At 32.3% G+C, this 27,005-nt stretch overlaps 1 protein-coding gene across 1 annotated transcript; it reads left to right on the forward strand.

The window, feature by feature from the left end:
• Window positions 1-2,018: 2,018 nt before the first annotated feature.
• LOC134708006 (high-affinity choline transporter 1-like) lies at window positions 2,019-25,612 on the forward strand. The gene is made up of 8 exons (XM_063568228.1): window positions 2,019-2,345; window positions 11,257-11,364; window positions 13,569-13,724; window positions 14,504-14,652; window positions 15,222-15,374; window positions 16,605-16,734; window positions 17,409-17,632; window positions 24,838-25,612. Exons 1-8 carry the CDS (start codon window positions 2,183-2,185, stop codon window positions 25,471-25,473), a joined length of 1,719 nt encoding a protein of 572 aa, XP_063424298.1. The 5' UTR covers window positions 2,019-2,182; the 3' UTR covers window positions 25,474-25,612.
• The last annotated feature ends 1,393 nt before the right edge of the window (window positions 25,613-27,005 follow it).

A 27,005-nucleotide genomic window follows, 5' to 3' on the forward strand; every position in this document is an offset into this window, starting at 1 on the left:
CTTCTCTCAAACAGATTACCTTAATCAGTATATGACTCTTTATCCAGAAAAGTTTATTCAACCTAGTGCATGTCAATATTTTGAAATCAAGGTATAAAATTGTAAAAAAAATGTCGACATAGATTCAACAACATATAACAAATTATTCAGTTTTATAAAAAAACTAAACAAGAACAAAACTATTAGGGACCAATTAATTTACAACCGGGTTAAAATTGTTTGTTTGTTTGGTTTTTGCTTTAATTTCTTATTTAGAACACCATAGTGCAAACATTTTTTAATACACAATTTTTGCTTGCATCGTTTTCTTATATTGTTTTCAAATTTCATTTTTGTACTCCAACACAATCTTGCAAGTATTTTACTGTTGTTTCTATTTAAAAGTAATATTTTTAATCATCGCGGCTAAAAATTCTGACTGTATTTTACCTGTAAATAATTACATTTATTATAGTAAAAGAACCCTCATTGTATTTTGGGCCCGTATTTTGTTTGTAGGCATAGGTTGAATATATTTTTTTTCCCAAATGTTGGCATATGTTGGAGTTACCTCCTAGAATGGGACAAACAAGTTAATTATAACAATTTTTCATTGTGTATTTATGCATCCCGCACAGCATGGTTTTTATTTCTGAACGAAATAAGTTCAGATTATCATAAATCTAAATACAACATAACTTTTTGATGAGATATAACAAAAAGCTTGACCCTATAATACGTTCATCTGTATGCTCGAAGGCAGACCAGTCTTTAGTTATATAATAATTATTTCGGAATAAATCTTGTGTCCGTAGCAGATCTTAGTATAGATCTTATAAGTTCTTGACTCCGGCGATTTAGTGCCTGTCATATCATTTTTCACACTTGTCTATTGTTTAAGACTGTCATAGATCATTATATATAATAGATCTAAATTAAGAAATATATATATATATATATAAGAAAAACCAACATATTTATACAACAGTATCTATGTGGTCTGGATACGAGCTTACATAAAATGGATTGATAGGCAAACAATATGAATTATAGAGAGAACAATGGGGGGGGGGGGGGGGGGGGGGGGGGGAATTACAAATAGAATTAAAAATTACAGAAAAAGGACCCAACATCAAGACATTCATGTATGGGATTTCCTGTTAATCAGGAACCGATTCGTTTGTGATAAGTTTTATTCCTTTCATAGATAAGTAGTAGTAAACGGCTGCTGATAGCTAACTCTTCCGGAGCACTCGAGTTCTCGAATGTATGGTTTTGATATATTGTACTCATTGTAAAAACAAAATATGGGTTGGGGTTTTTTTTGTCGTTTTTTTTTTGCCATTGGTGGTTTTGTTTTTCTCCCAACTGGTTGTTTTTTTCGACTTTTTTGATATCTTATAACGTTTTGTATCATAAGAGTTGACATTTGTTTAAGGTGAATTGACAACGTACAAAGGAGTTACAGAAAATGAGAAATACAACATTTTTGAAAATACGGTTAAAGGTTGAATTATATATGTGGCACTTTAGGATAGCGGTGCTCGAACAGTGGCATACATTTAATTTGTAGGTTCAACCGTTGCACAAACTATATTCAGTCTGTTTTGAATCAGAATTTGTTTGGACTCCAATTACCATGGAGTACGTCATAAATGAAATAATCGGATACAAAAGCTGTCTTTTATATTATTTGAATGAATATCATTATGATTTTAACAGGGCTATTAAAAAATGTCCTTAAATAATGATGACAAGGGTTTAAATTTAAGTATGTCACTAGATAATAGGTTATACGGTCAAGTTTTGAACTGTGGCTCAAAGGTTGTCCTTTTTTTCATTCGAAAAGTTATGTCTCCTTTACTTTGAGATGTGTGTCAGAGTGCAACTTCATGATACGACTTACTTATTTAACGGTTGTCCTAGTATATAATATATTGTTATCATCACATAAACAATCATTTTGATTTCATTTCTAAGTTTATAACCTTCGGCTGTTTTAAGATTATGAATACATTATTTTCGATAAAAGGTAAAATGTAGTTTAGACTGCATGTCGAATTTATACATGTGACGTTCATATTCTTCAATGTGTCAGAGTTCAGCGTGATTCAACCATCCGTAGTACTGTACCTTCTCAATGTTCTGATTGATGTCATATGAACATTTTATCTGAAAGTCGCTAAATATAAAAAATCTGAGCATGGCTGTCAATGTACCAGGACTTATTGCTGTTATTATTTTTTATGTACTAATATTAGTGATTGGTCTATGGGCCGCACGAAAAACAAAAGGGAAAGACAATGAAGATATGATGCTGGCCGGGAGAAATATTGGTATGACAGTTGGGATCTTCACTATGACAGGTAAGCACGAAACCACAAGAAAGCGTTCTATTATAGTTTAAACATATTTTATTGTTCATGTCGGAGCCTTTTATATCCCAAGCATATGATATGGGTTGCCTTTAATTGCTTACAAGCACTGTATTTGAACTTTTGTGGATAGTTGTCTCATTTGCAATCATGCAACATCTCGTTATTTTTATACGACCGCAAATTTTGAAAAAATTTTCGTCGTATATTGCTATCACGTTGGCGTCGTCGTCGTCGTCGTCGTCGTCGTCGTCGTCGTCCGAATACTTTTAGTTTTCGCACTCTAACTTTAGTAAAAGTGAATAGAAATCTATGAAATTTTAACACAAGGTTTATGACCATAAAAGGAAGGCTGGTATTGATTTTGGGAGTTTTGGTCCCAACATTTTAGGAATTAGGGGCCAAAAAGGGCCCAAATAAGCATTTTCTTGGTTTTCGCATTATAACTTTAGTTTAAGTTAATAGAAATCTATGAAATTTTGACACAAGGTTTATGACCACAAAAGAAAGGTTGGGATTGATTTTGGGAGTTTTGGTTTCAACAGTTTAGGAATTAGGGGCCAAAAAAGGGCCCAAATAAGCATTATTCTTGGTTTTCGCACAATAACTTTAGTTAAAGTAAATAGAAATCAATGAAATTTAAACACAATGTTTATGACCACAAAAGGAAGGTTGGTATTGATTTTGGGAGTTTTGGTCCCAACAGTTAAGGAAAAAGGGGCCCAAAGGGTCAAAAATTAAACTTTGTTTGATTTCATCAAAATTGAATAATTGGGGTTCTTTGATATGCCGAATCTAACTGTGTATGTAGATTCTTAATTTTTGGTCCCGTTTTCAAATTGGTCTACATAAAGGTCCAAAGGGTCCAAAATTAAACTTAGTTTGATTTTAACAAAAATTGAAACCTTGGGGTTCTTTGATATGCTGAATCTAAAAATGTACTTAGATTTTTGATTATTGGCCCAGTTTTCAAGTTGGCCCAAATCGAGGTCCAAAATTAAACATTGTTTGATTTTATAAAAAATTGAATAATTGGGGTTCTTTGATATGCCAAATCTAACTGTGTATGTAGATTCTTAATTTTTGGTCCAGTTTTAAAATTGGTCTAAATTAAAGTGCAAAGGGTCCAAAATTAAACTAAGTTTGATTTTAACAAAAATTAAATTCTTGGGCCTCTTTGATATGCTGAATCTAAACATGTACTTAGATTTTTGATTATGCGCCCAGTTTTCAAGTTGGTCCAAATCAGGATCTAAAATTATTATATTAAGTATTGTGCAATAGCAAGTCTTTTCAATTGCACAGTATTGTGCAATGGCAAGAAATATCTAATTTCACAATATTGTGAAATAGCAAATTTTTTTTTAATTAAGAGTTATCTTTCTTTGTCCAGTATAGTAAGCAAGAAATATCTGCAAGAATTTTTTTTAATTGGAGTTATCTTTCTTTGTCCAGAATCAACTTAAATCTTTGTTATATACAATATACAATGTATATTCACTTTTTACTACCAACTGATAAATTTAAATAATCTTTACCATTCAGTGATAACAAGCAGTTTTTTTACATCTTAATATTTTATGATGTATTTAAATGAGTAGTAATTGTTGCAAACTCCATTAGAATATTTTAATTGAAATTAGTTTTGGAATAAGGGAAAGGGGGATGTGATTAAAAAATTGGGTTCAATTTTTCTCATTTGAAATTTCATAAATAAAAAGAAAATTTCTTCAAACATTTTTTTGAGAGGATTAATATTCAACAGCATAGTGAATTGCTCTAAGAGAAAACAAAAATTTTAAGTTCATTTGAATACATTCATTCTGTGTCAGAAACCTATGCTGTGTCAACTATTTAATCACAATCCAAATTTAGAGCGGAATCCAGCCTGAATGTTGTGTCCATACTTGCCCCAACCGTTCAGGGTTCAACCTCTGCGGTCGTATAAAGCTACGCCCTGCGGAGCATCTGGTTATAATTATAGTGTTACGAATTTACAGTTTAAGAAGGTTATAATATTTCTACAGTTGTATATTTTTCGAAACCTCTTTGAATTTTCCATTTGATCTCTTTATCATTGAAAACGGCATTAAAAATCATCCCTTTATCCTTGGTTGCTATCAGACGCTTTACCTGTATAAAAGAGGGACGAAAGATACAAAAGGGACAGTCAAACTCATAAATCTAAAACAAACTGCCAACGCCATGGATAAAAATGAAAAAAGACAAACAGACAAACAATAGGACACATGACACAACACAGAAAACCAAAGAATAAACCACACGAACCCCACCAAAAACTAGGGGTAAGGGTAAGCAGATCCTGCTCCACATTTGGAACCCGTCGTGTTACTTATGTGAGATAAAATCCGGTAAATAGTCTAATTCGGTAGGTCACATTCATGAAAGGGAAAGTAGTTAAGACGTAAGGAACATATCCGATATCATTTGTGAAACGGTTATTCCATTACGGTCAACCAACTTGTGATGGCGTCTGTAAAATTTACGAAGGGATGATTTCAACTTTACCATTTGAAACTCTTGAATCGATAGCTTCCTGGTGAGCAGCAACCCTTTATCAAGAAAATCATGATAGAAAATGCAAACACGGGAATATCGTATCAATTGGGAGATATATACCCCGTATGCAGGTGATGCTGGAATGTTGCTACTTAGAAATGGAAAGTTCACAATTGGAAAGCTGAAATCATCTCTTTTGTCGTATAGTTTTGTTTTCAACCGACCTTCATTGTCAATTTCTAGATGTAAGTCAAGATATGAAGCCGACTTAACTGTATCTGTAGTATCCTTATCTCTAGTTCAATGATAATTGTTGCTAGGGTGCTCTCTTCGAGGTCCGCGTTCGAAGTATAAATAGTGGGTATATTAAGTTCAAATCGTATATTTATTTATTTTATTTTATTTTTATACAAAATTATTTTTATATTATTTTATTATATTTATTTTTATATTCTTTTATTTTTTTATTTATTTATTTACTTAATCATAATTTTTTTTTATTCATTTATTTATTCAAACTTTTGCTTTTTATTTTTTTTATTAAACTTTATTTATTATTCTAAATTATGTCAATTACCACATGGTAAAAATGTAATTTTTTTAATGCCCAAAAAGGCGCAAGAGGGTCGACCGTGCCAGGGCTGTATAGCCAGTCAAGGTCGTTAAAAACTTCCATTGTTGTTTAAATCGTCATTTGTACCGAAGACAGCAGACAGTTAACATGGGATAGTTTGGAATGGAAGTAGTGAATAGCAGACAGACGGTTTAGTTTAAGTAAAGTGAAGTGTTTGGAACCTTTGGAAAGAATATAGAAAGGGCTGAGACTGTTGGTTCGGTACAGATTGTCCAAACAGGGCTGGCGCTAAGGTTTTGCGTCTCACATCTCTCACTATTGCAGTGAGTGTTTGCTGACATACCATGCCTTAGTGCTGCCCTGTTGTTCAGACAGTTAAAATAGTTACCAAAGATTCGTTTTAATAGGTTTTAGTTCCAAACATTTAGGTTTCAGACCCGTTCCAAACATTCAGGTTTCAGACCAGTTCCAAACATTTAGGTTTCAGAACAGTTCCAAACATTTAGGTTTCAGACAATAGTTCCAAACCGTCTGACCAGTTTCATACATTTATGTTTCAGACCCGTTCCAAACATTTAGGTTTCAGATAATAGTTCCAAACCGTCTGACCAGTTTCACACATTTAGGTTTCAGACCCGTTCCATACGTGTAGGTTTCAGACTATAGTTTCAAATAGTTGGTTCAAACAGTATCGGACTGCGGAAAGGGTTTTAATTCAACAGGTTCGGGTTCTGTTGATATGTGTTGAAATTCGTTTTATGTAGTATAGTATTTGTTTCATATTTGATAGTGATAGTATAAACTTTTTATTGACTTTAGAAATTTGGAATTGCTTTTCAAATCCCAGGAAACTGGTACAAACCCGAGGATAAAAATATCTAGACGTCCCCGTCCGGTTACAAGTTACAATATGATTATAAAAACTTAACACCATCCTTTCCAAATATTTACAATTCACAAAATTAAAGAAGAAATCAATTAATATAAATAGGTACAATATTGAAAAAATACACACTAAACATGTTATCATATTTGATCAACAGCACGTGAGTACTAGTACAGTTCTTGATACAGCAATTTTAATTAACGAATCGTTTTGCATGGCGTATAATTACATAACTATGCATATTTCTCTTTTAATGTTTGTGTTTATTTGTTCAATCATAATTTCGTCTGTTCTAAATAAAATATGTTCTCTCTCTAGCCATATCTCTTTTTTTTATACTTTCTAATATCGTCTCGATTTTTTCAGAATAATTTATGATTAAAAATTTGTCAGTGATTATAAGCAGAGGTTAAAATAATTGGGAATATTATAGTACAAAAACAACGAAATTGAAATGTTCAAAATATTTCCGAAAATATCGAGTACATTTCCCTGTTTTGAGTCTATTCACCAAGATTAAAAGGAAATACACTCCAACATGTAGATCTAGAACTAGAATGGAGATAGAAAAACAATATGGTATTAAAAAATGATATATTGAATATTCTTGAAGAATGTATGGTGACCTATTTTAAATAGTAACTGTTAACTTCTTTGCCATTTGGTCTTTGGTGGAGAATTGTCTCATTGGCAATCAAACCACATCTTCATATTTTCATATAACACACAACAAAGGAATTATTTTAGAATAACAATATATCAATTAGGCATTTTATGCATTGTCTTTGAAATATATGAAAAAATATAGATTGTGCATTATATTCATCGGATAATTGAACTAGTTATGATTTATAATATAATTGTCACCAATAAAGGTTTGTTTTGGCATGTTCATAGGCCACATTTTGTAATGTAATACCGTTATGAGGGTATGAACCCTGAAGAATGCAGACCCGCTTTTTAAGTCGGATCAAAACATTTAAATTCAGTGGCTTGAAAATAAATAAAAATCTCACAATGCCCTGAATAAACTATAATTATTTCTATTTTTTAACTTTTATCCAAATGATGTTTTAGTTCAAATTTACATGATGTCGGTGCAAAACTATAATTCATATCCGTTTTTGAAAGATCAAATACCTTTTGAATAGTAATTTCTAAGTTATATCGATGTACTTTTATAGATGCATACAATCTGTATATACTGTGCATCTGTAAAGATGTATATAACATGCACATTCAGTTTATATCCATTTAAACAGATTTACAGTTCATGCGAATCTTAACAGAAGTATAGTTTATATCATGCATCTCAACATGTACAGGTCATACGCATTTCAACAGATGTACAGTTCATACGCATCTCTTCAGATGTACAGTTCATACACATCTCAACAGATGTATTGGCCATACGCATCTCTAAAGATGTACAGTTCATACGCATCATAAACAGATGTACTGGTCATACACATCTCTATCGATGTACAGTTCATACGCATCTCTTCAGGTGTACTGTTCATACACATCTCTATCGATGTACAGTTCATACACATCTCAACAGATGTACTGGTCATACGCATCTCTATCGATGTACAGTTCATACGCATCTCAACAGATGTATTGGCCATACGCATCTCTAAAGATGTACAGTTCATACGCATCATAAACAGATGTACTGGTCATACACATCTCTATCGATGTACAGTTCATACACATCTCAACAGATGTACTGGTCATACGCATCTCTATCGATGTACAGTTCATACGCATCTCAACAGATGTATTGGTCATACGCATCTCTATAGATGTACAGTTCATACGCATCATAAACAGATGTACTGGTCATACACATCTCTATCGATGTACAGTTCATACGCATCTCGTCAGGTGTACTGTTCATACACATCTCAACAGATGTACTGGTCATACGCATCTCTATAGATGTACAGTTCATACGCATCTCAACAGATGTATTGGTCATACGCATCTCTATAGATGTACAGTTCATACGCATCTCTAGAGATGTACTAGTCATACGCATCTCTACATATGTACAGTCATAGGACAAAAGTAAGTTCCCATTAAAACATGTCCAATCAATTCAACTAAAATCAACATTTTTCAAAAATATATTACCAAGTAACTGCATGATTGATTTATATCTAATCAATACCATAACATGTAGAAATGTTTAAAGGTTTATTGAGTATTTTGCCATGATTATTAAGGCTCATTTTAATTTGCTGATGAGGTGAACATAGAATTTTTTTTCTTGAAAAGTTTGCTATGAATTATAATCAAATTAAAATCATAAAAAATTGCGATTGTGTTTAATTCATCAGATAATTAAAACAAACCTCAAGAAAATTATCGCCAAAATGAACAATAAAACTTCAGACATTCCTACATCTTATGTTATGTATTATATAAAAAGTCACATTTATATTTGATAATATTTTTTTGAAAATTATCGTTTATTGTTGAAACGATAGGATATCTTTTCAGTGAGAACCCACATTTGTCATATGAATGTAAAGTTCATACACATCTCTACAGATGCATTGTCCATACGCATCTCTACAGATGTACAGTTCATGTGCATCTCTACAGTTGTACAGTTCATACGCATCTCTACAGATGTACAGTTCATACGCATCTCTACAATTGTACATTTCATACACATCTCTACAGATGTATTGTTCATACGCATCTCTACAGATGTACAGTTCATACGCATCTCTACAGTTGTACAGTTCATACGCATCTCTACAGATGTAGAGTTCATACTCATCACAACAGATGTACAGTTCATACACATCTCGTCAGATGAACAGTTCATACGCATCTCAACAGATGTACTGTTCATACGCATCTCAACAGATGTAAAGTTCATACGCATCTCTGCAGTTTGTAAGCATCTTTACAAAAGTACTGGTCATATCCATCTCAACAAACTTGCAGTTTACATTCGTCTCAACAGATGTTTTATTAGTTTATATGATTCTTAACAGATGTACAGTTTATATTCGTGTCAACAGATGTACAGTTTATATTCGTGTCAACAGATGTACAGTTTATATTCGTGTCAACAGATGTACAGTTAATACGCATCTCAACAGATGTACCGTATACAAGAATATTAACTGATGTACAGCTCATATGCATCTCGACAGATATGATACAGTCTATATATATATGCATCTTAAGAAATATATATTAGACTACAGAGGAATTGTCTAAACAAGTGTTTATTTTGGATACACATTCTTGTCACTCTGAAATAATTCAAAATCGCTCACGGATCAGCTATGCAGTATTTGCTGGTTTGGTATTCAACAGTTCGACTCAATATACCCGCAACATGTTATTCCAATGATTTGCACTAGAAGTGCAAAGATCTGATAAATTTAGACTACGTGATAATTTCCTATGCATTGAATTAGGAAGGCACAGAAACATTTCAAGAGCACAACGATTATGTAAAATATATGGAGTCCTAGATGAAGAATTTCATTTCTTTTTGTATTGGGACATTTTAACATATCATTGCCTTATAATCTTTTTGCTTATCTAAAAGACTATTTACCATTATTTCAACATCTTGCTGCAATTAATAAACTTAAACCCATTCTAAACCCCATCCCTGAACTTGCATGTCATATTGGAGTCTTCATCAAGCAGTATTTAGAGCTGAGAGAGTCAGACACAGTATCAGACAAGCTTATGATGGTGTTTGTTTTACATAAATTTATAATTGAACTCTTAAAATATGTTCTATTATTCTGCATAACATTGTATTGCATAGTATTGTATAAAATTGTATTGCATAGTATTGTATAAAATTGTATTGCATAGTATTGTATAAAAGTGTATTGCATAGTATTGTATAAAATTGTTTGATTGTATTGCTTGACCCTTATGAGTGTAATATTGCATGAAGATTATTATTATGTAAATTGCTATCATCGTCAGTTCAAAAGGTCATAAGAAATCTAGGGCTATCGATGAAACCTTATCAAGTTAAGTCGGCTTTGTTTGCAGCAATTGTGTTTAGGTATTGGTATGCTTTGAGATTTGAGGAAAAAAAAAATTTGAGAAAAAAAAAATTTTGAGGAAAAAAAATTTTGAGGAAAAAAAAAAATTTGAGGAAAAAAAATTTTGAGGAAAAAAAAATTTTGAGGAAAAAAAAATTTTGAGGAAAAAAAGTTTTGAAGCAAAAAAAAATTTAGTTTGGACTTGTAATATTTTTAAAAATTTGAATATCGAAAAAGGAAAAAGGAAAAAGGAACCAACTTGTGTCTGGTACTTCGCATTTAACTATAATTTCACGGTTTGAAGTTGTTCATTTACTGAATGGTACGAAAGATAGACAGTGTCAAAATGTAAAAATATATGTCCGTGTAAGGGAGATACTTGAATGAGATCAACGGTTGGAACACACAACACTACACAACACTTATAATTGATCAAAACGATTCTGCTGAATACCAGGGTTACATGAAGATACATCTGTACCGCCGGTTGAAGGATACACTGTTCCTTCTTTAGTAGTGACACCAGTCTTGTTGCCAATGGCAATATTATCGTTAAATTAGATAATGCATGTTGGCAAATGTATTGAAAACCATAACACATTGACATATTAATAAAACAAAAAAATAATTTATACCGAACTAGAGACAGTAATAATAAAGTATGATAACTGATTTAGTGCGTGTGCCCAATGTGATAATCAGACACAGACCAGTCTTAAGGGCGTGTTCCTCAACGCAGAACACATTAACTAGTGAATTTAGCACTGGCGACATAAGGATGCCAAAAATATCGATTGTCCTCGGGTTGTTTATCTTAAAGATAGAACATAACTATTGTTAAAGAAACCTTCCAAAGAGTTTAATTTACTGTTTATATTTTACATGTAGCTACCTGGGTTGGCGGAGGATTTATAAATGGATCGGCGGAGGCTGTATATGTTAGTGGTTTGGTGTGGTGTCAAGCTCCTTTTGGATATGCAGCCAGCATGTGGTTCGGTAGGTTGATGTGGTTTTAATTTTTTAATTTTTATTGCAGTCATTAGTCATTAAACTAGAAAAAAAATAAGATTGTTTGTACTGATAATTTTTCACACAAAGGTTATTCGTAGCAAGACTTTCAATATTAATCAAATTCACAATTTCAATGTGGATTCTTTTAGGATCGGACAATATTACTGCTGTTTTTTAAACATAGAACCCCAAAAAATGTTTATCTAAATATACAATTCCTTAATGATAATATACGACATTGAATAAAAGTCCGAAGAAAAATGTGTTCAGTTTTTGCAATTCTCAACCCGAACATTTGTGAGTCATTTTGCTCGCACCAAAGTTTTGCACGCACTATTGGGTGAAGCTATTGCTTTCATTGTTTTTTACGATATTCGGGTCATTTTGAAAATAATATCCTCGATTTTTATTGGCTGCCTCGTGATGTTGAAAGAGTCTTTCAACGAGAATGGGATATATATATTTGGGAGCATATTCTGTACAAGCAAAAATTCAAAATCGGAACATTTATTATTTAAATTCATATGCATTCGATTATGTTAACACTCTTACCTGAAAACCGATGTGGTTTTAACATTATTAGTTACATAGTGTGCTATGAATCCAATACGATAAATATGGGGTCAGTAAATTCCATATGGGATGAGAGCGAAGCACACTATGTAACGAATTTATCTTACCGACTATAACGTGTAAAATTTATACTAGGGACCTATCAAAATGAGCAAGCTTTCAATACAGTTTGCATTAACATGATTAAACTACTTTCTTTTATCCTACAAAAACAAATGCCAACAATGAGAACTTGTTAGATTTAAATGTGTTTTATGAATTTATTCCATTTTATCATCACTTTTAGTCTGTTCAAACCTTAAAGATTTTTTCTCAGCACTGTTTTGTTTTTCTAAAGTGACGTAACACCACTACTAACCGTGTATGAAATATGCCCCGCCTTCTTATTACCTTAAATGGAATATATAGGGACGTAACTCCACTACTGACCGTGTATGAAATAAGCCCCGCCTCCCAACTAACTCATATTAAATATACACGGTTTCCACAAGGTCGATTTAAACCAATCATATTCCTAGAAATGTATAGGAGGTAAGATAATACTTGATGTGAATGTAACTTAACGTTATGTAGTTGTTTCATTACATGATGTGGTTTTGTTATTTCGAAATGATGATTTGCCTATTCTTGTAAAACATTAATTTCGTTTTTACCGATACATGTATCTATAAATGGACAGCTGGTCAACATTACGTTTTACACCCACAGCAGCAATATAAGGCGAGGCACAGGGTTCCGCGGAATATTTTACAAAATTATATAATACTGCTTCTATTAAAGAACTAAGAGGAAAACGGCATGACCAAGTGGATGGTGATATGTCCGAAATACTGTAAACTTTCTGTACTATTTTCTTATTATTGTCTGCCATTCCCCTTTTCATACCAAATAATTTAACCAACCATTCGAACTTTAATATGAACTTTTACTCAATGGATAGCGATACCCATCCAAAGCACATAAAACATGCGACATATTTTAATCTGTTTGAAAATGAAACATATTTTTTCCGAAATGATCCGTGACGTGATTTTACCTCATCAAGTAATGGGATAACCACATCAAGGAATGACAGGACCACATCAAATAATAAAGCGAACACATCATGTAGTGTAAAATCGTAAATTTTTGAAACATCATTACGTAATATTAAAACCATATAAAGAATAGGCAAATCATCATTACGAAATAACAAAACCACATCATGTAATGACACAACTACATAACGTTAAGTCATTTTCAAATCAAGTAATGTTATAACCACATTGACTAATGACACAACCACATTTAATAATGGTGAAACCACATTAAATAATGACAAAACCGCATTGAGTAATGACAAAACTATATCAAGTCAATACGAAACCATGTCGTGTAATATTAAATTATCATTAAGTAATAACTATTCCATATTGAGTTATATCAAAACATCATTATTGCATAATGTCAAAACCATAGCAATAAGTAAAGACAAAATATCACCAAGTAATTATAGTAAGACGGTCAACATAACGTAATATCAGAGTTCCACATAAGACAGCTACATGTGGCGTTCCACAGGTTTTGCTTATTTAATTTGAAGTACAAATGTAAATCATTATTATTTATTCAAACAGGTGGATATTTCTTCGCAAAACGGATGCGTACCTTAGGATATGTTACAATGTTGGATCCATTGCAACAAAAATACGGGAAAAAGATGGGAGCTTTACTTTACATTCCTCCATTGTCTGGTGATATATTCTGGTCTGGGGCAATACTTGGTGCCCTTGGTAAGTTTTCTTATATATTTTTTAAAGGACACAACAGCAGTATTGCCGATTCTAATAATTATTTATATCAGTGAAAACAAAAAAAGTTAAAAGTACACAATAAGTACAAACATAAATTCATCATAAGTACTACTAGCCTTAACATTAAGCACACTAAACGCGCGTTTCTTCTACAAAAGACTCATCATTTAAGGTTGAATGAACGAGTTAAATATCAAAATAACATACCAATATAAAGAGCATTGCAACTGAAGACTTAAAAAATCAATGTATTACGTAATAAAACTAACCTTCCATACAGACACAACAACATATTAATGGCTTTTTCAAAGGATACCAGTGAATACTTTTTTTCGAATTTGTGAAATGATATTATCATACAGGTAGTATAGTACCTTAATTCAGAAATAAGACATTTAATTTACTTTGGAAACGAAAAACTGGTTGAACTTTATTGAACTAAATACTGAGTTTGATCAGGTGTATTAAAGGGTAAACATCATCTGCGGAGAATGCATCACTCATATATATATTTCTGGACAATAAAAATACTTAGTCGGCTGGAGGGGAACACAGTTATTTTATTGTATTGTCGTATGTTTATTGTAATATTAGGCCAAATAATTGAACAAACACGCTGTGAATAAAAAAAAAGCATTGTTATCTGCTTAATTAATATTTGGTGTAGTAGCGATTCTTCACCAATTTAGATGATTACTATCTTGATACTAGTGTTATTTTAAAAACATCAATCTTTAATGAGAAGTTTCACATTGTAGGTACAACTCTTTCAGTAATTATAGACCTTGATTATAACACGGCTGTTATAATATCCGCCGGTGTAGCTGTGTTTTACACATTGTTTGGAGGGTTATACTCTGTAGCGTATACAGATGTCATACAACTGTTATGTATTTTTGTGGGTCTTGTAAGTATATAACGTCCATCTTTGTATTGCAAGAAAGTAAGCCCTGAAATATACACTTTACCAAAGAAGACTTCGAAATCCTAGCACAGACAAAAACATGGACAAAGTAAACACACAAACAAATTAGATAACACCAAACATTTTCAACCACAAGACTGAGCTACACGAAGTGTAAATGAAAAAAAAAACACTCTCCAATACCAAAAAACAAATAAAAAAAACTCTAAAGACATTGCTTACACAGCAAATTAAGCAGAATTGAAGATTGCCAAGACAAAACTCCAGTTAAAAGTCGGAACCAAGATAGACATATAGAAACAATAGCCAAATGTAATATCACGCGTCAAGTTCCTCTGTTGACGTCAGCACAACACAAAATTATAATAAACAAATACGTGTGCTATTCGTAATGACAATGTATCAACAGCATAACATATTTTTTCCTATTTTGTTCTTTAAAAATAACCTTTGTTTTACCTACTTTGTAAGAGCTTATTACCACCATTGCTTAAGCATGGTTTTTTTGTGCTGGCTTGGAAGGTTGAACATAAATCTGTTCATACTTTCAGTGGTTGACAGTACCATTTGCAATGACGCATGATGCAGTAACAGACATATCAGTCAACTATACATCAGTTTGGATAAAAGATCTTGATCCAAGATATTCTGGACAATATATTGATTCGTTCCTGCTTCTTATTCTAGGAGGAGTGGGTTGGCAGGTAAAACAAATTTCAACAAATAAAGTGTGTTGTCCAGGTAAAATAGGCTATATGACAATCGTATTTCATTAATGCACTGAAAGAGGATTGAAAGACACAAAAGGACAGTCAAACTCGTCACTAATGAGTCTTATGTAGACGAAACGCGCGTCTGGCGTACTAAATTTATAATCCTGGTACCTTTGATAACTATCATAAGTCGAATACAAACTGATAATATCATGACTGAAAAAAATCAGCAGTACATACATAAAGGCAACAGTAGTATACCGCTGTTCAAAACTCATAAATCCATGGACAAAAAACAAAATCGGGGTAACAAACTAAAACCGAGGGAAACGCATTAATTATAAGAGGAGAACAACGACATAACACTAAAATGTAACACACAAAGAAACGGGCCGAACATCAGACAAAATCCCACGAGAATAACAAATATAACATCAAAACCAATTACATGAATTTGGGATAGACAAGTACCGTGCCACGTCTTATCGCAATGTGAATTTACACTCAAAAATAAGAGAAAACAAACGACACAACGTTAAAATGTAATACACACAGAAACGAACTATAATATAACAATGGCCATATTCCTGACTTGGTACAGGACATTTTTAAAAGAAAAAATGGTGGGTTGAAGCTAGTTTTGTGGCATGCCAAACCTCGCACTTTTATGGCCATGTGAAATATAACATCAAAATGACAACACCACACCACAGCACTACAATATAAATAAATTGGATAACACAATTGACAGAGAATCACACGAACAACAGCCAACAAAAGGCGACACGTTCAAATTTTAATACAACACAATATAAAAAAAAACTTAAGACAAATAAGTCGTGTTGTATAAATTTTTGATTCTATTTTTTTTCAAACGTCTGTATACAAGCTTATCAACAAATATTTAATTTGCTGAACACTTAAATTCGTGGTTCAACAAACGAAATCCACGAAAAATTGGAATCTATATTAAACTATTAGAAGCACAATCATTATTAGTACAAATCAAGACAATATTTAAAACTACAATGTTAAATTGATTCCCTATACTTACAAGAACATAAAGTTAATTAAAGGACTTGAGAATGTACAAGTTTTTGAAATATTTATCTCTTACTAATGTTACATTTTCAATTCATTGTTAAACCTTATATTTCATAAGTAAGTAGAAAATAATATTTATTTTTTGTAAAAAAATACTATCTTATTTTCACGTTTAAGGTATATTTTCAAAGAGTTTTTTCTGCAAAAACGTCACGTATTGCAGAATTGTTGTCGTACGCTGCAGGGTTTGGTTGTATCTTTTTGACAATTCCAGCCGTTCTGATTGGTGCTATTGCAGCTAATACAAGTAAGTCAAGTTGATAATGTTGCTGGTATTTCATACAACTAAATATTTGTTATTATTATTATATTGATGTTTTGGGAGGCGACTTTCCTGCTATGGAACTTGCGCCCTAAATATTTGTTTTGATTTCCTACCCTTTTATGTCAACAAATGATACTCAAACTGAGTAGTTATCGTTTGTGTTATATTCCTGTTCTCTCCCAAGCTTGAGTTAACAAACTGATATATGTGCATTTTTCAGAATAAAGCACCAAACACCATACGATTCTATATAACCCGTCTTTTTTACGATCGGTAATTTTCTTTATAGTAACCGACAATGCTTTGAGATGTTCACTTTAGATCAAAGAACGTAACAATTCTGGCTACTATTGTTGAATGAACTTTATTTGTAAGGATTGTTGAATTTATTTGCGACTTGTCTTATTATAGCATCGGCAAATTAGGCTTTTGATACGATGTGTTCAAATATGTTCAAATGGTTTGGCCCCAATGAAGCATTTTCAAAATTCAATTAAAAAAATAAGACTCTATCGAGCGACCTTTTTACATTATTTTGTTTATCAACACATTCGTACAGTGGAACCAGGAAGTTGTGTCGACCGAATTTAATTTTCAATGGCTATCAAGCAGATTTGTAACTTAATATAATATGATTTGTACTGTCTTTATTTAAGATTGGAATGAAACAGGATACTACAAGGCCACTGACTATCGTCTACCAGATGGTGATGAAAGATATACATTGCCTTTGGTAATGCAGTACCTTTGCCCAACAGCTGTTTCCTTTTTTGGGTTAGGAGCTGTTGCGGCAGCAGTCATGTCGTCTGCTGATTCATCTGTATTGTCTGCTAGTGGGATGTTTTCCAGAAATATATACGGTGCTGTTATACGACCAAAAGTAAGCAGATATATTTCTTTGTTATTTTTTGTACGCTCACTATAGGTAAAATGAATTATGGCTAGGTAAATTCGAGATACAGTTATCCCAGATTGCCCTTATCACGAAATACTTGTAAAATAATGATCAATACCCAAAACAATCTATTAGAATTTGTATATTACGTATTTGTACAATAGCAATTTTAGGCACATATGTTTCGCATTCAATGGCAATATCTTAATATTGTTCATGGATTGATATCAAGAGCCCTTCAGCTGGACGATAAAGTTCCTGGCTAAGTACAACACATAATAAACATTAAAAAGAAATTATACAAGGGTTTAAAATAATTCTGTAAGGCATTTATGATACTAGTAGCATAAAATGCCATGACCTTAATTTTCTTTATAAAATGAAAAACACAAATCAAAAGCCTTTCAGCGGGTTCGGAAAAGTTCATGGACAAGTGAAAAGCGATGACTAAAATTTAAAGAATATCTTGATGTTTAAATAGTACACATATTCCTCATAGTTATTTACTAAAATGAAATGTCTGATTGTATCTTGCTAGAACTATTAATTATAAATGTCAAACTTGAAACTATTTTAGATCCCAATAAGAGATACTAGTATGTTGTCTAGTGTTGTAGGCTATATAAAGCAATGCATGCAATTGCGAAAATAAGTTACACTTTCGGTAAATATCTATATGTATAATATATATATTCGTTCGGTTTGCCCGTGTGTGTTCTGATGTCATAGATTTTAACGAACGCAATCAATCATCACTGGCTGTGTCAGGGATTTCGATACCATAAATTACTTAAAACTTTTACTTAATTCTTTCATAGATACAAAGATTTGATTAGTAAATTTGGCTATACCTGTAGAAAGCTTATTAAATGGTATTTCACATCCTAAATCTTATGGTAATATTGTACTTAAAGCGAGCAAATCAATATGTGGTCCTTGTAAACTCATCGAACCTTTAAACAAACTTATAAGTAAGGCTTATCATACCAATATTGTAATTAGATCTCTGAATACAGTTCACATTGGCACTAATATTGATTTTGTCATTAGCAAATTAAAACATAACTAAATTTCATTCATTATCTTTTGAGGAGAGATGTATAGAGACACAGGCACGTTAAGTTTTATTTCTATAGAAGTCGCTCCTCACTATCCTACTACCTGTCGATACATTTATTTTTGGCATTGCACAAGTCATGTCTTCTTTGACTGTTAATGACGTTAAAATACTAAATCCCTGGGATGTGTTTTAGTTGATTTTAGTCTCTGATGCATGATTTTTTATTATTTGGTTTTGGCTTTTTGTCAGTAACTGCTAGTACTCTCAAATCGTATTTTCTTCTTAATTCGACCTGTTTATACTGTTTATAATGCTTTTTTTTATATTTATATGGATCTTGTCTGAATACCAGCTTTGATTATTTGTAATATCTTCAATTTTTCACTTATTTTTTTTAATACTGTTTTTTTTCTAAAGTGAATATTGATCAATATTTTCGAAGGGTTTAATATTTCTCAGTGGTGTCTTGCCATGGCTTTGTTTGAACTTGTTTGTTTGCTTTTTGGTCTTGAATGTGTGTCTCTAATATTTTATCAACTGTGCATTTCCATTCAGATATCGCAGATCAAATTTAATCGTTCATTGTGTATTAATTTAAGTTTTTTGATTGAGTTAAGTCTGCCAATTGATATTTTATCGTGTGTTTTTCTATGTTGTGATGTTATGCTATTGTTTCAGAAAAAGGGAGAAGGTTTGGATCCATTAAAACGCTAATCCCGCTGCAAATGTTTGCACCTGTCAGGAATCTGATGTACAGTAGTTGTTTATGTAATATATACGTGTTTCTCGTTTTTTTTATATAGATTAGACCGTTGGTTTTTCCCGTTTGAATTGTTTTACACTAGTAATTTTGGGGCCCTTTATAGCTTGTTGTTCGGTGTGAGCCAAGGCTCCGTGTTGAGGGCCGTACATTTATCTATAATGGTTTACATTTTTATTAAATTGTTATTTGGATGAAGAGTTGAGACGTCTCATTGACACTCACACCACATCTTCCTATATCTATATATTATCGATATTAACTTGACTTGTTTAGGACTTTTGTCTGGTGTTGTATGTTTGTTGTGTATATCATGTTTTCATTTTCACCCGTCCAGGTTTTACTTTTTGCAATAAATAAAATAGTAATCGAAAGTGGCCCTGTGTAATGGCAGTCACAATCACAAATTATGTTGACATTATGAGCGGATCCAGGTTTTAAAGCACATGTATAAGTTCTGGCGCAATCCAAGAAATTTCGAAAACAATTTTTGACATGTATAAATAAACAAATTCCTCTGGTGAGGTGTCCCGGAGCGCTGGATTAAATACAAGAAGCGTAACCGTCTTTATTAGTTTATTTTGTATGATTTTATGTTAGCAGTTGGAAAATAAAGACCATCATGATACATGGATTACGTCAGTGCAAACGAAATGCATCTCGGAGATAATCATAATTGAGAGCCAAATAGACAAATAAAAAAGCTTTGAAAACTAACACAATCAACAATAAAGATTATTAACACCGAAACAGTCATAAAAAGGAAAGTAAAACTGCCTGATAAAGTTGCAGTTTTAGTTTTAGTACTGTAAGACAATAAACGGGAAATATACAATTATTTTAAGAAAACATACCAATATCAAAGTACAGATATTGGGGAAGTTTTAAAACTTCAAGAATACACATCGTTGTTAAATAATTGATTTTAAAACTTGAAAATAAAACCTTCATATGTTAATCCGAACTCATAAACTGTTGAAATACAAAAATGTATAACTCAAGTCAATTTCAATTATTGGTACTAAGTCCTCCAAACAGACTGATTCAAAATTCTAGTTGTGTAAGGGGTTACTTGTTATTAAAGAAGAGTGCATACACAATGAATTTGCGATTACTCATAATGTGTATTGTTTAATACCTAAAACAATATCTTTCAATTAAGGCTACAATAGTTAGCCGATGTTCAAAAATCAATAAATCTAGGTATCTAAGTCAATAGCATCAACCACAAAAGGAGCTAGACTAATGCGTCTACAGGGTACAATTCTGCTGCGACGTAAACATATCATAATCTAGAATATGACACAATTACTAAATCTACAGATCGGACGACTTTGATTGTACGTCAAGATCTTAGACAACCAAAGCATGTCGGCAGTCAAATCATTAGTTAAATCGCGAGGAGTGCCGAGCTTTTTAAATAATCAAAATTTAACTGTTGAGAGTGGCGAAATATCGTAATACACGAGTTATAGTGGTGAAATCCGTTTCTTTAATGATTTGTATCCTTCCTTTCAAAGATGTGAAGACATTTGTGTACTTTTTATGTGATGTCATCAGGCATGGTCGCCTTTTATCATGACATCCCAATAGGAAAACTCAGAAGAAAGCAAGAAAATTTAACATCATAATTAGCTTTCCACCAATCATTTGCCAAAAACTGATTTTTCGCTAGTGAGGAGAAATATTTTTCTCACACCGACCAAGAAATGTGAAAATAGCGCTAAAATAAGAAAAAGTTGGTATACACACCGATACATCGTTTCAGTCAAACCATTGTAGGAATGACTGTTAATTTTTTCTGTCTATGAAGAAATAACATAAAAAGATGTGGTGCACACTGAATAACCAGCGTAGCGTGTTATTTTAGAGTTACATGACGAAACAATTATCAAAGATACCAGGATTATAATCTAGTAAACCAGACGCGCGTTTCGTTTACATAAGACTCATCAGTGACGCTCATATCAAAATATTATAAAGCCAAACAAGTACAAAGTTGAAGAGCATTGAGTATGTCTATGAGCTTGTAGACAAAACACTGTCAGCCAATCAGAAGACGCGTTTCACCCCAAACAAAGTTATGGTGATTGTGACTATTAAACTTATGTACTATATATTTCAGTTGATCTTCCTTATAACTCCGTAGGCGCAACTTTTTGAAAGGAGCACACTCTTGGTACATATAACAAAACCCACATATTGTGAACAATGACAGACATAATGTTCATCCTTTGAAATTTAGAAAAGGTTAATATCTCTGCAAGCAAAAGAACAATTTAAGGGTGGAAAATATTTTTAGTACAATGAATAATGAAAATTATTTACATATTTCTTTTACAATATGTAGCAATATATATATATATATTTATAATACTAAAATAACGAGGCCCAATTTGTCAGCCGTCATCGGGTAAAAACGACAAATCAAAGAATTCAACTTTATATATAGCTAATATAGGACAATGGTGTAGATTAAAAATTACACCACTCCAGACCCTTTTGTTTTCCACATAATTAATATTGCCAATAATTAACAAGTTCCGTGTCGAATCCGATACCGACACCAATAGTATATTCATCTGTGACCTAGCTATTACCTTATCTGTGCGTTCCGCATCGACCGGCGCACCACCAAACTGTGTATTTGATTTTGCTATATACACGGGTCATAATCACAGGGTTGACAGTACTTAATCCTATCACTGTCAAATTCTTCCCTATTGCAGTATTTAAATTAGTAAGACTTTCTAAGATAACAATACGAATACTAAAATTCTGGACTTAAAATAAGGCGTAATAGACACAGTTTTCCATTTGTTAGAGGGCATGACGTAAAACAGCGAATCAAAGAATTGCTGTTGATTAAAAAATACTCCATTCCAGGACCTTTTATTTTCCAAATAATTAATAGATAAGTTCCAGGTCGACGGGTTCAAACAGAAAGATTTGAAAGCAGAGAAAACTGTGTATTTTATAATCGGCCTGACTTTATCAGATGACAATACCAATACTAAAATAAGGCTTACGCATAGTTATATACTTAAATTCGATCAGTCTCGGATCCGCGATATCACGGGTGTGTTCTTGTATAATTTAATTTTGGATGTAACGCGTCTTCTGATTGGCTGACGTTATTTTGTTATGAGCCCATAGACATAATTTAGTCATGTGACCGTGACGTCATCAACGTTTTTTTTATGGTTTTCTACGGTTTAAAATAGAATTTAGAATTAAATTATAAGAAATGACTGTAATATTTTTTCTGTCTATTCGAAATAACATAAAAAAATGTGGTGCACACCTGTTAAATAACCCGCTACGCGCATTATTTAGTGTGCACCAAATTTTTCATAGACAGAGAAATTATTACAGTCATTCCTTAAATATATTTATGTTTACATTATAATGGTAATGGTATAAATAGATTTTATATCTACGTAATATGGACGGAATTTTCTTAACGTACGGTGCCGTCGTCCGTCATCGTCGTTCGTCGTAATTCGTTAAGTTTTACAAAAATCTTCTTTTCTGTAACTACTGGGCTCAATAAAACGAAACTTGGCCTTAATAACCCCAGCGTATCTAGTTTTAAAATGTATCCGCTGACCTTCAACCATCAACCAAGATGGCCGCCATGGCTAAAACAGAACATGGGGATATGAATGATTTGTGAGCATTTAAAAAATTTACTCTTCAAGAGAAACAATCATTTAGCTTAAATATTGTTTCATGTTCCAAGAAGTTTTTAAAAAAAATGTAGAGGCTTTGAACAATTATATCAAATGTGTGATTTTTCTTCAGGATAAGTTAGTTAGTAACAATTTGTTGGACAAAGCGGCATAACTGAAATCTATATTGGTTAAAACTATATGCATTTTACTACTTCTGTCGATAATAATTGGGTTTTTTTTGTAAAAGAACAGAACGATAAAATTAATAAATATAAAAACAACAATACATTTTTTATTTCAATTTCATGCGTTCAAAGCGCTTTTCTTGAATTATCTTAACACGGAACGCTCAAAGCTGAACATTTGAAAGCCAAGAAAGTATACGAACTGAAACAGTCGACGAAATATGCTACCAAATAGGACCTAGCGTTATGGCTAATTCCATTTATGGTAAATTTTGTCCCATAGGGAATTGGAACCTTTGTTTCTAAATAACTTTTAAAATTTATAAACGGATAGATATATTTGATAAGTCATACGAAAACTTGAAACTTGTTTCAAACGGGATAGCACATCCCCATTTTTACGGAAATGTTGTTAACCGTGCCCGGAAATTTAGAAATGATCCATGTAAACTTGTCGCTCCTTTAAATAAACGTATTCTAAAGGGTTACCTTTACAGCACTGTAATAAGATCATTGAATATTGTTTTTATTGGTATACATATTGATTTTGTTATCAGTAGATTAAAAGCTAACTAAATATTACCAGTATGTTATATACTTATGCATATTCATGGATCTAAAATCTGTCGATATCTGTAACTTGGCATTGCACAAGGTCATGTTTTCCTCTGGTTGTTTATGACGTCTTTACACTAAATCCATTGCATGTTGGATGTGTATGGATTGTTAGTTTAGTCTTAGATACATGATTTTTTTAATGTTATTAGTGGCTTTGACTAGCTTGTCAGATAACTGCGAGTACTCTCAGATCTGTTCATTGTGTCAATTTGTGTCGGGATGTATAAGTACCCGGCCACGTCAACTTGTTTGTTTGTCCATCTGATGAGTTAAGCCTTTTTCAATTGATTTTTATAGTTCGTTCTTATGTTGTACTGTTATACCACTGTCCAAGGTTAGGGGAGGGTTGGGATCCCGCTAACATTTTTTATGTATGTGCCTGTCCCAAGTCAGGAGCCTGTAATTCAGTGGTTGTCGTTTGTTTATGTGTTACCTATTTGTTTTTCGTTCATTTTTACATAAATAAGGCCGTTAGTTTTCTCGTTTGAATTGTTTTACATTGTCTTATCGGGGCCTTTTATAGCTGACTATGCGGTATTGGCTTTTCTCATTGTGGAAGGCCGTACGGTTACCTATAGTTGTTAATGTCTGTGTCATTTTGGTCTTTTGTGGATAGTTGTCTCATTGGCAATCATACCACATCTTCTATTTTATAAGGTACTTTTAAAGTTTAACTCTATAATTTATTTGCAACGATTCTTTGAAATGCCTACAGTAAGGGAGAATGCTATTTATTAACATCACGATTTTTTCGAATGGCTACAAATAAAGCGAAATGCAATGCATGCTTCTTCGTGAGTAGCAGGATAGAACAGATAACAATTACTACTAAGGGATAGCTATGCTTTTATTTGTATTTTCTTATAGTAATTTTGTATCATATTCTATTTCAGGCTTCAGACAACGAAATTACATGGGTTATGAGAATAGCAATAGTTGGTATAGGATCATTAGCAACAATCATGGCAATTCAAGTGGGATCTATTTATGACTTGTTTGTTTTGTGTTCTGACTTTGTATATGTAATGTTGTTTCCTCAGTTGACATGCGTGATTTATTTTAGTGATATGAACACATATGGTTCTCTTGCTGGTTATATAATGGGATTATTTGTACGATTAGCAGGGGGTGAAAAAACCTTAAGCATACCAACGTTGATAAAGTTTCCATGGTACGACGAAACGGAAAATTCACAACTTTTCCCGTTTAAAACATTCTCTACGTTGACAACCTTCTTCTTTATTTTTCTTGGTTCATATTGCACGAACTATATTTTTGAAAAAGGACTTTTACCAGCAAAGTGTGACATTTTCAAATGTGTCGTCAATCTCGACGATAAAAAAGAGAAACTTGGGACAGTCTTTTCAAGTAATTCGTTGACTACAATTAATACGTCAGAGTGTTTTGCTGATGATAAAACGATAAAAACAGATTTAAACAAAGATTTATCAGAAAAACAAAACGGATTTATTTCAGTCGACAACGAAAAAAAATCTCTAGAGATGCATTACATTAACACAAAATTATAATTTCATTTTTAGTTAAGACAACCTTGGAACTATAAGTCCTCAGAATTTCTGATTATTAAATCCATTTCTTTTTTTATTTTCATATTTACTTTTCTTATGGTATGTTGTACACTTTATTAAACTTTTTACATATTCTTTACTCTAACTTTGCTTATCTATTTAATATAACTTGGTATGAAACTTGTTAGAAATGTTGCACGCTGACATTTTAATTAGTGCAATATTTGGGAATTTAATATTACAATTAACAGCAACAAGGTATTTTTGTGAACGCACACAGGTTGAAGTATTATTTTTGTTGACTAGCACTGAGTCGAAATCGCTGCCGATGAGCTGTTAGTCTGTGAGGGTATTATTTTTCTATTGTTTTTGTCAAGAAGATTAATAACATACATTTCTTGAATTTTTAGTTGTTAAATTTAAGAATAATTGAGAAACTAATTATAAAGTTCCGACTCCCTCAGGTAAAGTAAACCTTTAGCTTCTCCAATTCAAAGCATTGTTTACTGTATAAGTTCTGAATTATATTACTAATAAAAAAGGTTTAAATTCAGAAAGCCGCGCCTGGAGCGTACTTTTGTTATTTCTACCCTTCTCAAATAAGAATTTAAAAGTAGTTCTTTATTCGACAGTTTTGTTTAATAACAGTGAAATAGCCAGAATGTACTCATCTGCTTATCCGTAATAAAGTCCTCCTTTTTTAACATAATTTATAGTTACATGTAATCTTATATAAATTACTTTTAATCATGCCTATCGCTCCCAATCGTTACTAGAACTTTATTGGCATGGGTTATTGTATTGGTGAACTCTTTATGAAAAAAATGTTCATTCGGAATCCTGATATGCAAATTATGCAAATATGTTGATAGAATGTTTTTGTCCATCGATACAACATTTGTTTTCCAGTCTTTCCTTTGGTTGATATAGTCCGTGTTTATCTTGTCATGGTTATGTACTGAACATTTTTTAAGTTCTGAATTTGTTTATACATTTTCCATCACATTTTTATTTCGCTTCGCATAATGTGAGAAATGGGGGTTACTATCCGGCGGCTGGAGCGTTAACTATTTGTATATATCTATGAGATCTTAGAAATCATGGATGCATCATACATTGCATTCAAATGCCTTATGTTACGAAATTTAATACTGTCATATGTTCATTGGTCTTTTTTTGTCTCATTTGTATTGTTCATCGACAGCTTGACAAAAAGTCTATTCACTTTTCATATGAGTATTTTCCAAGGTCTATATTCCTGTCAAACAGTGCCCACCTGACATCAATGGTTACTTCATTCATCAGTGATTAAGTGTAAAATCATAGAGGTCAAGACGTAACTTGTATATTATAAGCCATACTGCAAACATATTTGGTGTATCGAATGGTTAAAAGTAGTACATGTTAGGCTGGAAGGTTTTATCTAACCTTGAACTTCATTGAACTATGTTATATTTTGTGCATCTTTCTATATCTCATATGCTATAGTTAATAAATAGGGCCTTCATATTTGGTGTATGGAATGATTTTAA

The sequence above is a fragment of the Mytilus trossulus genome, chromosome 2 (genome assembly GCF_036588685.1).
Source record: "Mytilus trossulus isolate FHL-02 chromosome 2, PNRI_Mtr1.1.1.hap1, whole genome shotgun sequence".
Classification (NCBI taxonomy): Eukaryota; Metazoa; Mollusca; class Bivalvia; order Mytilida; family Mytilidae; genus Mytilus; species Mytilus trossulus.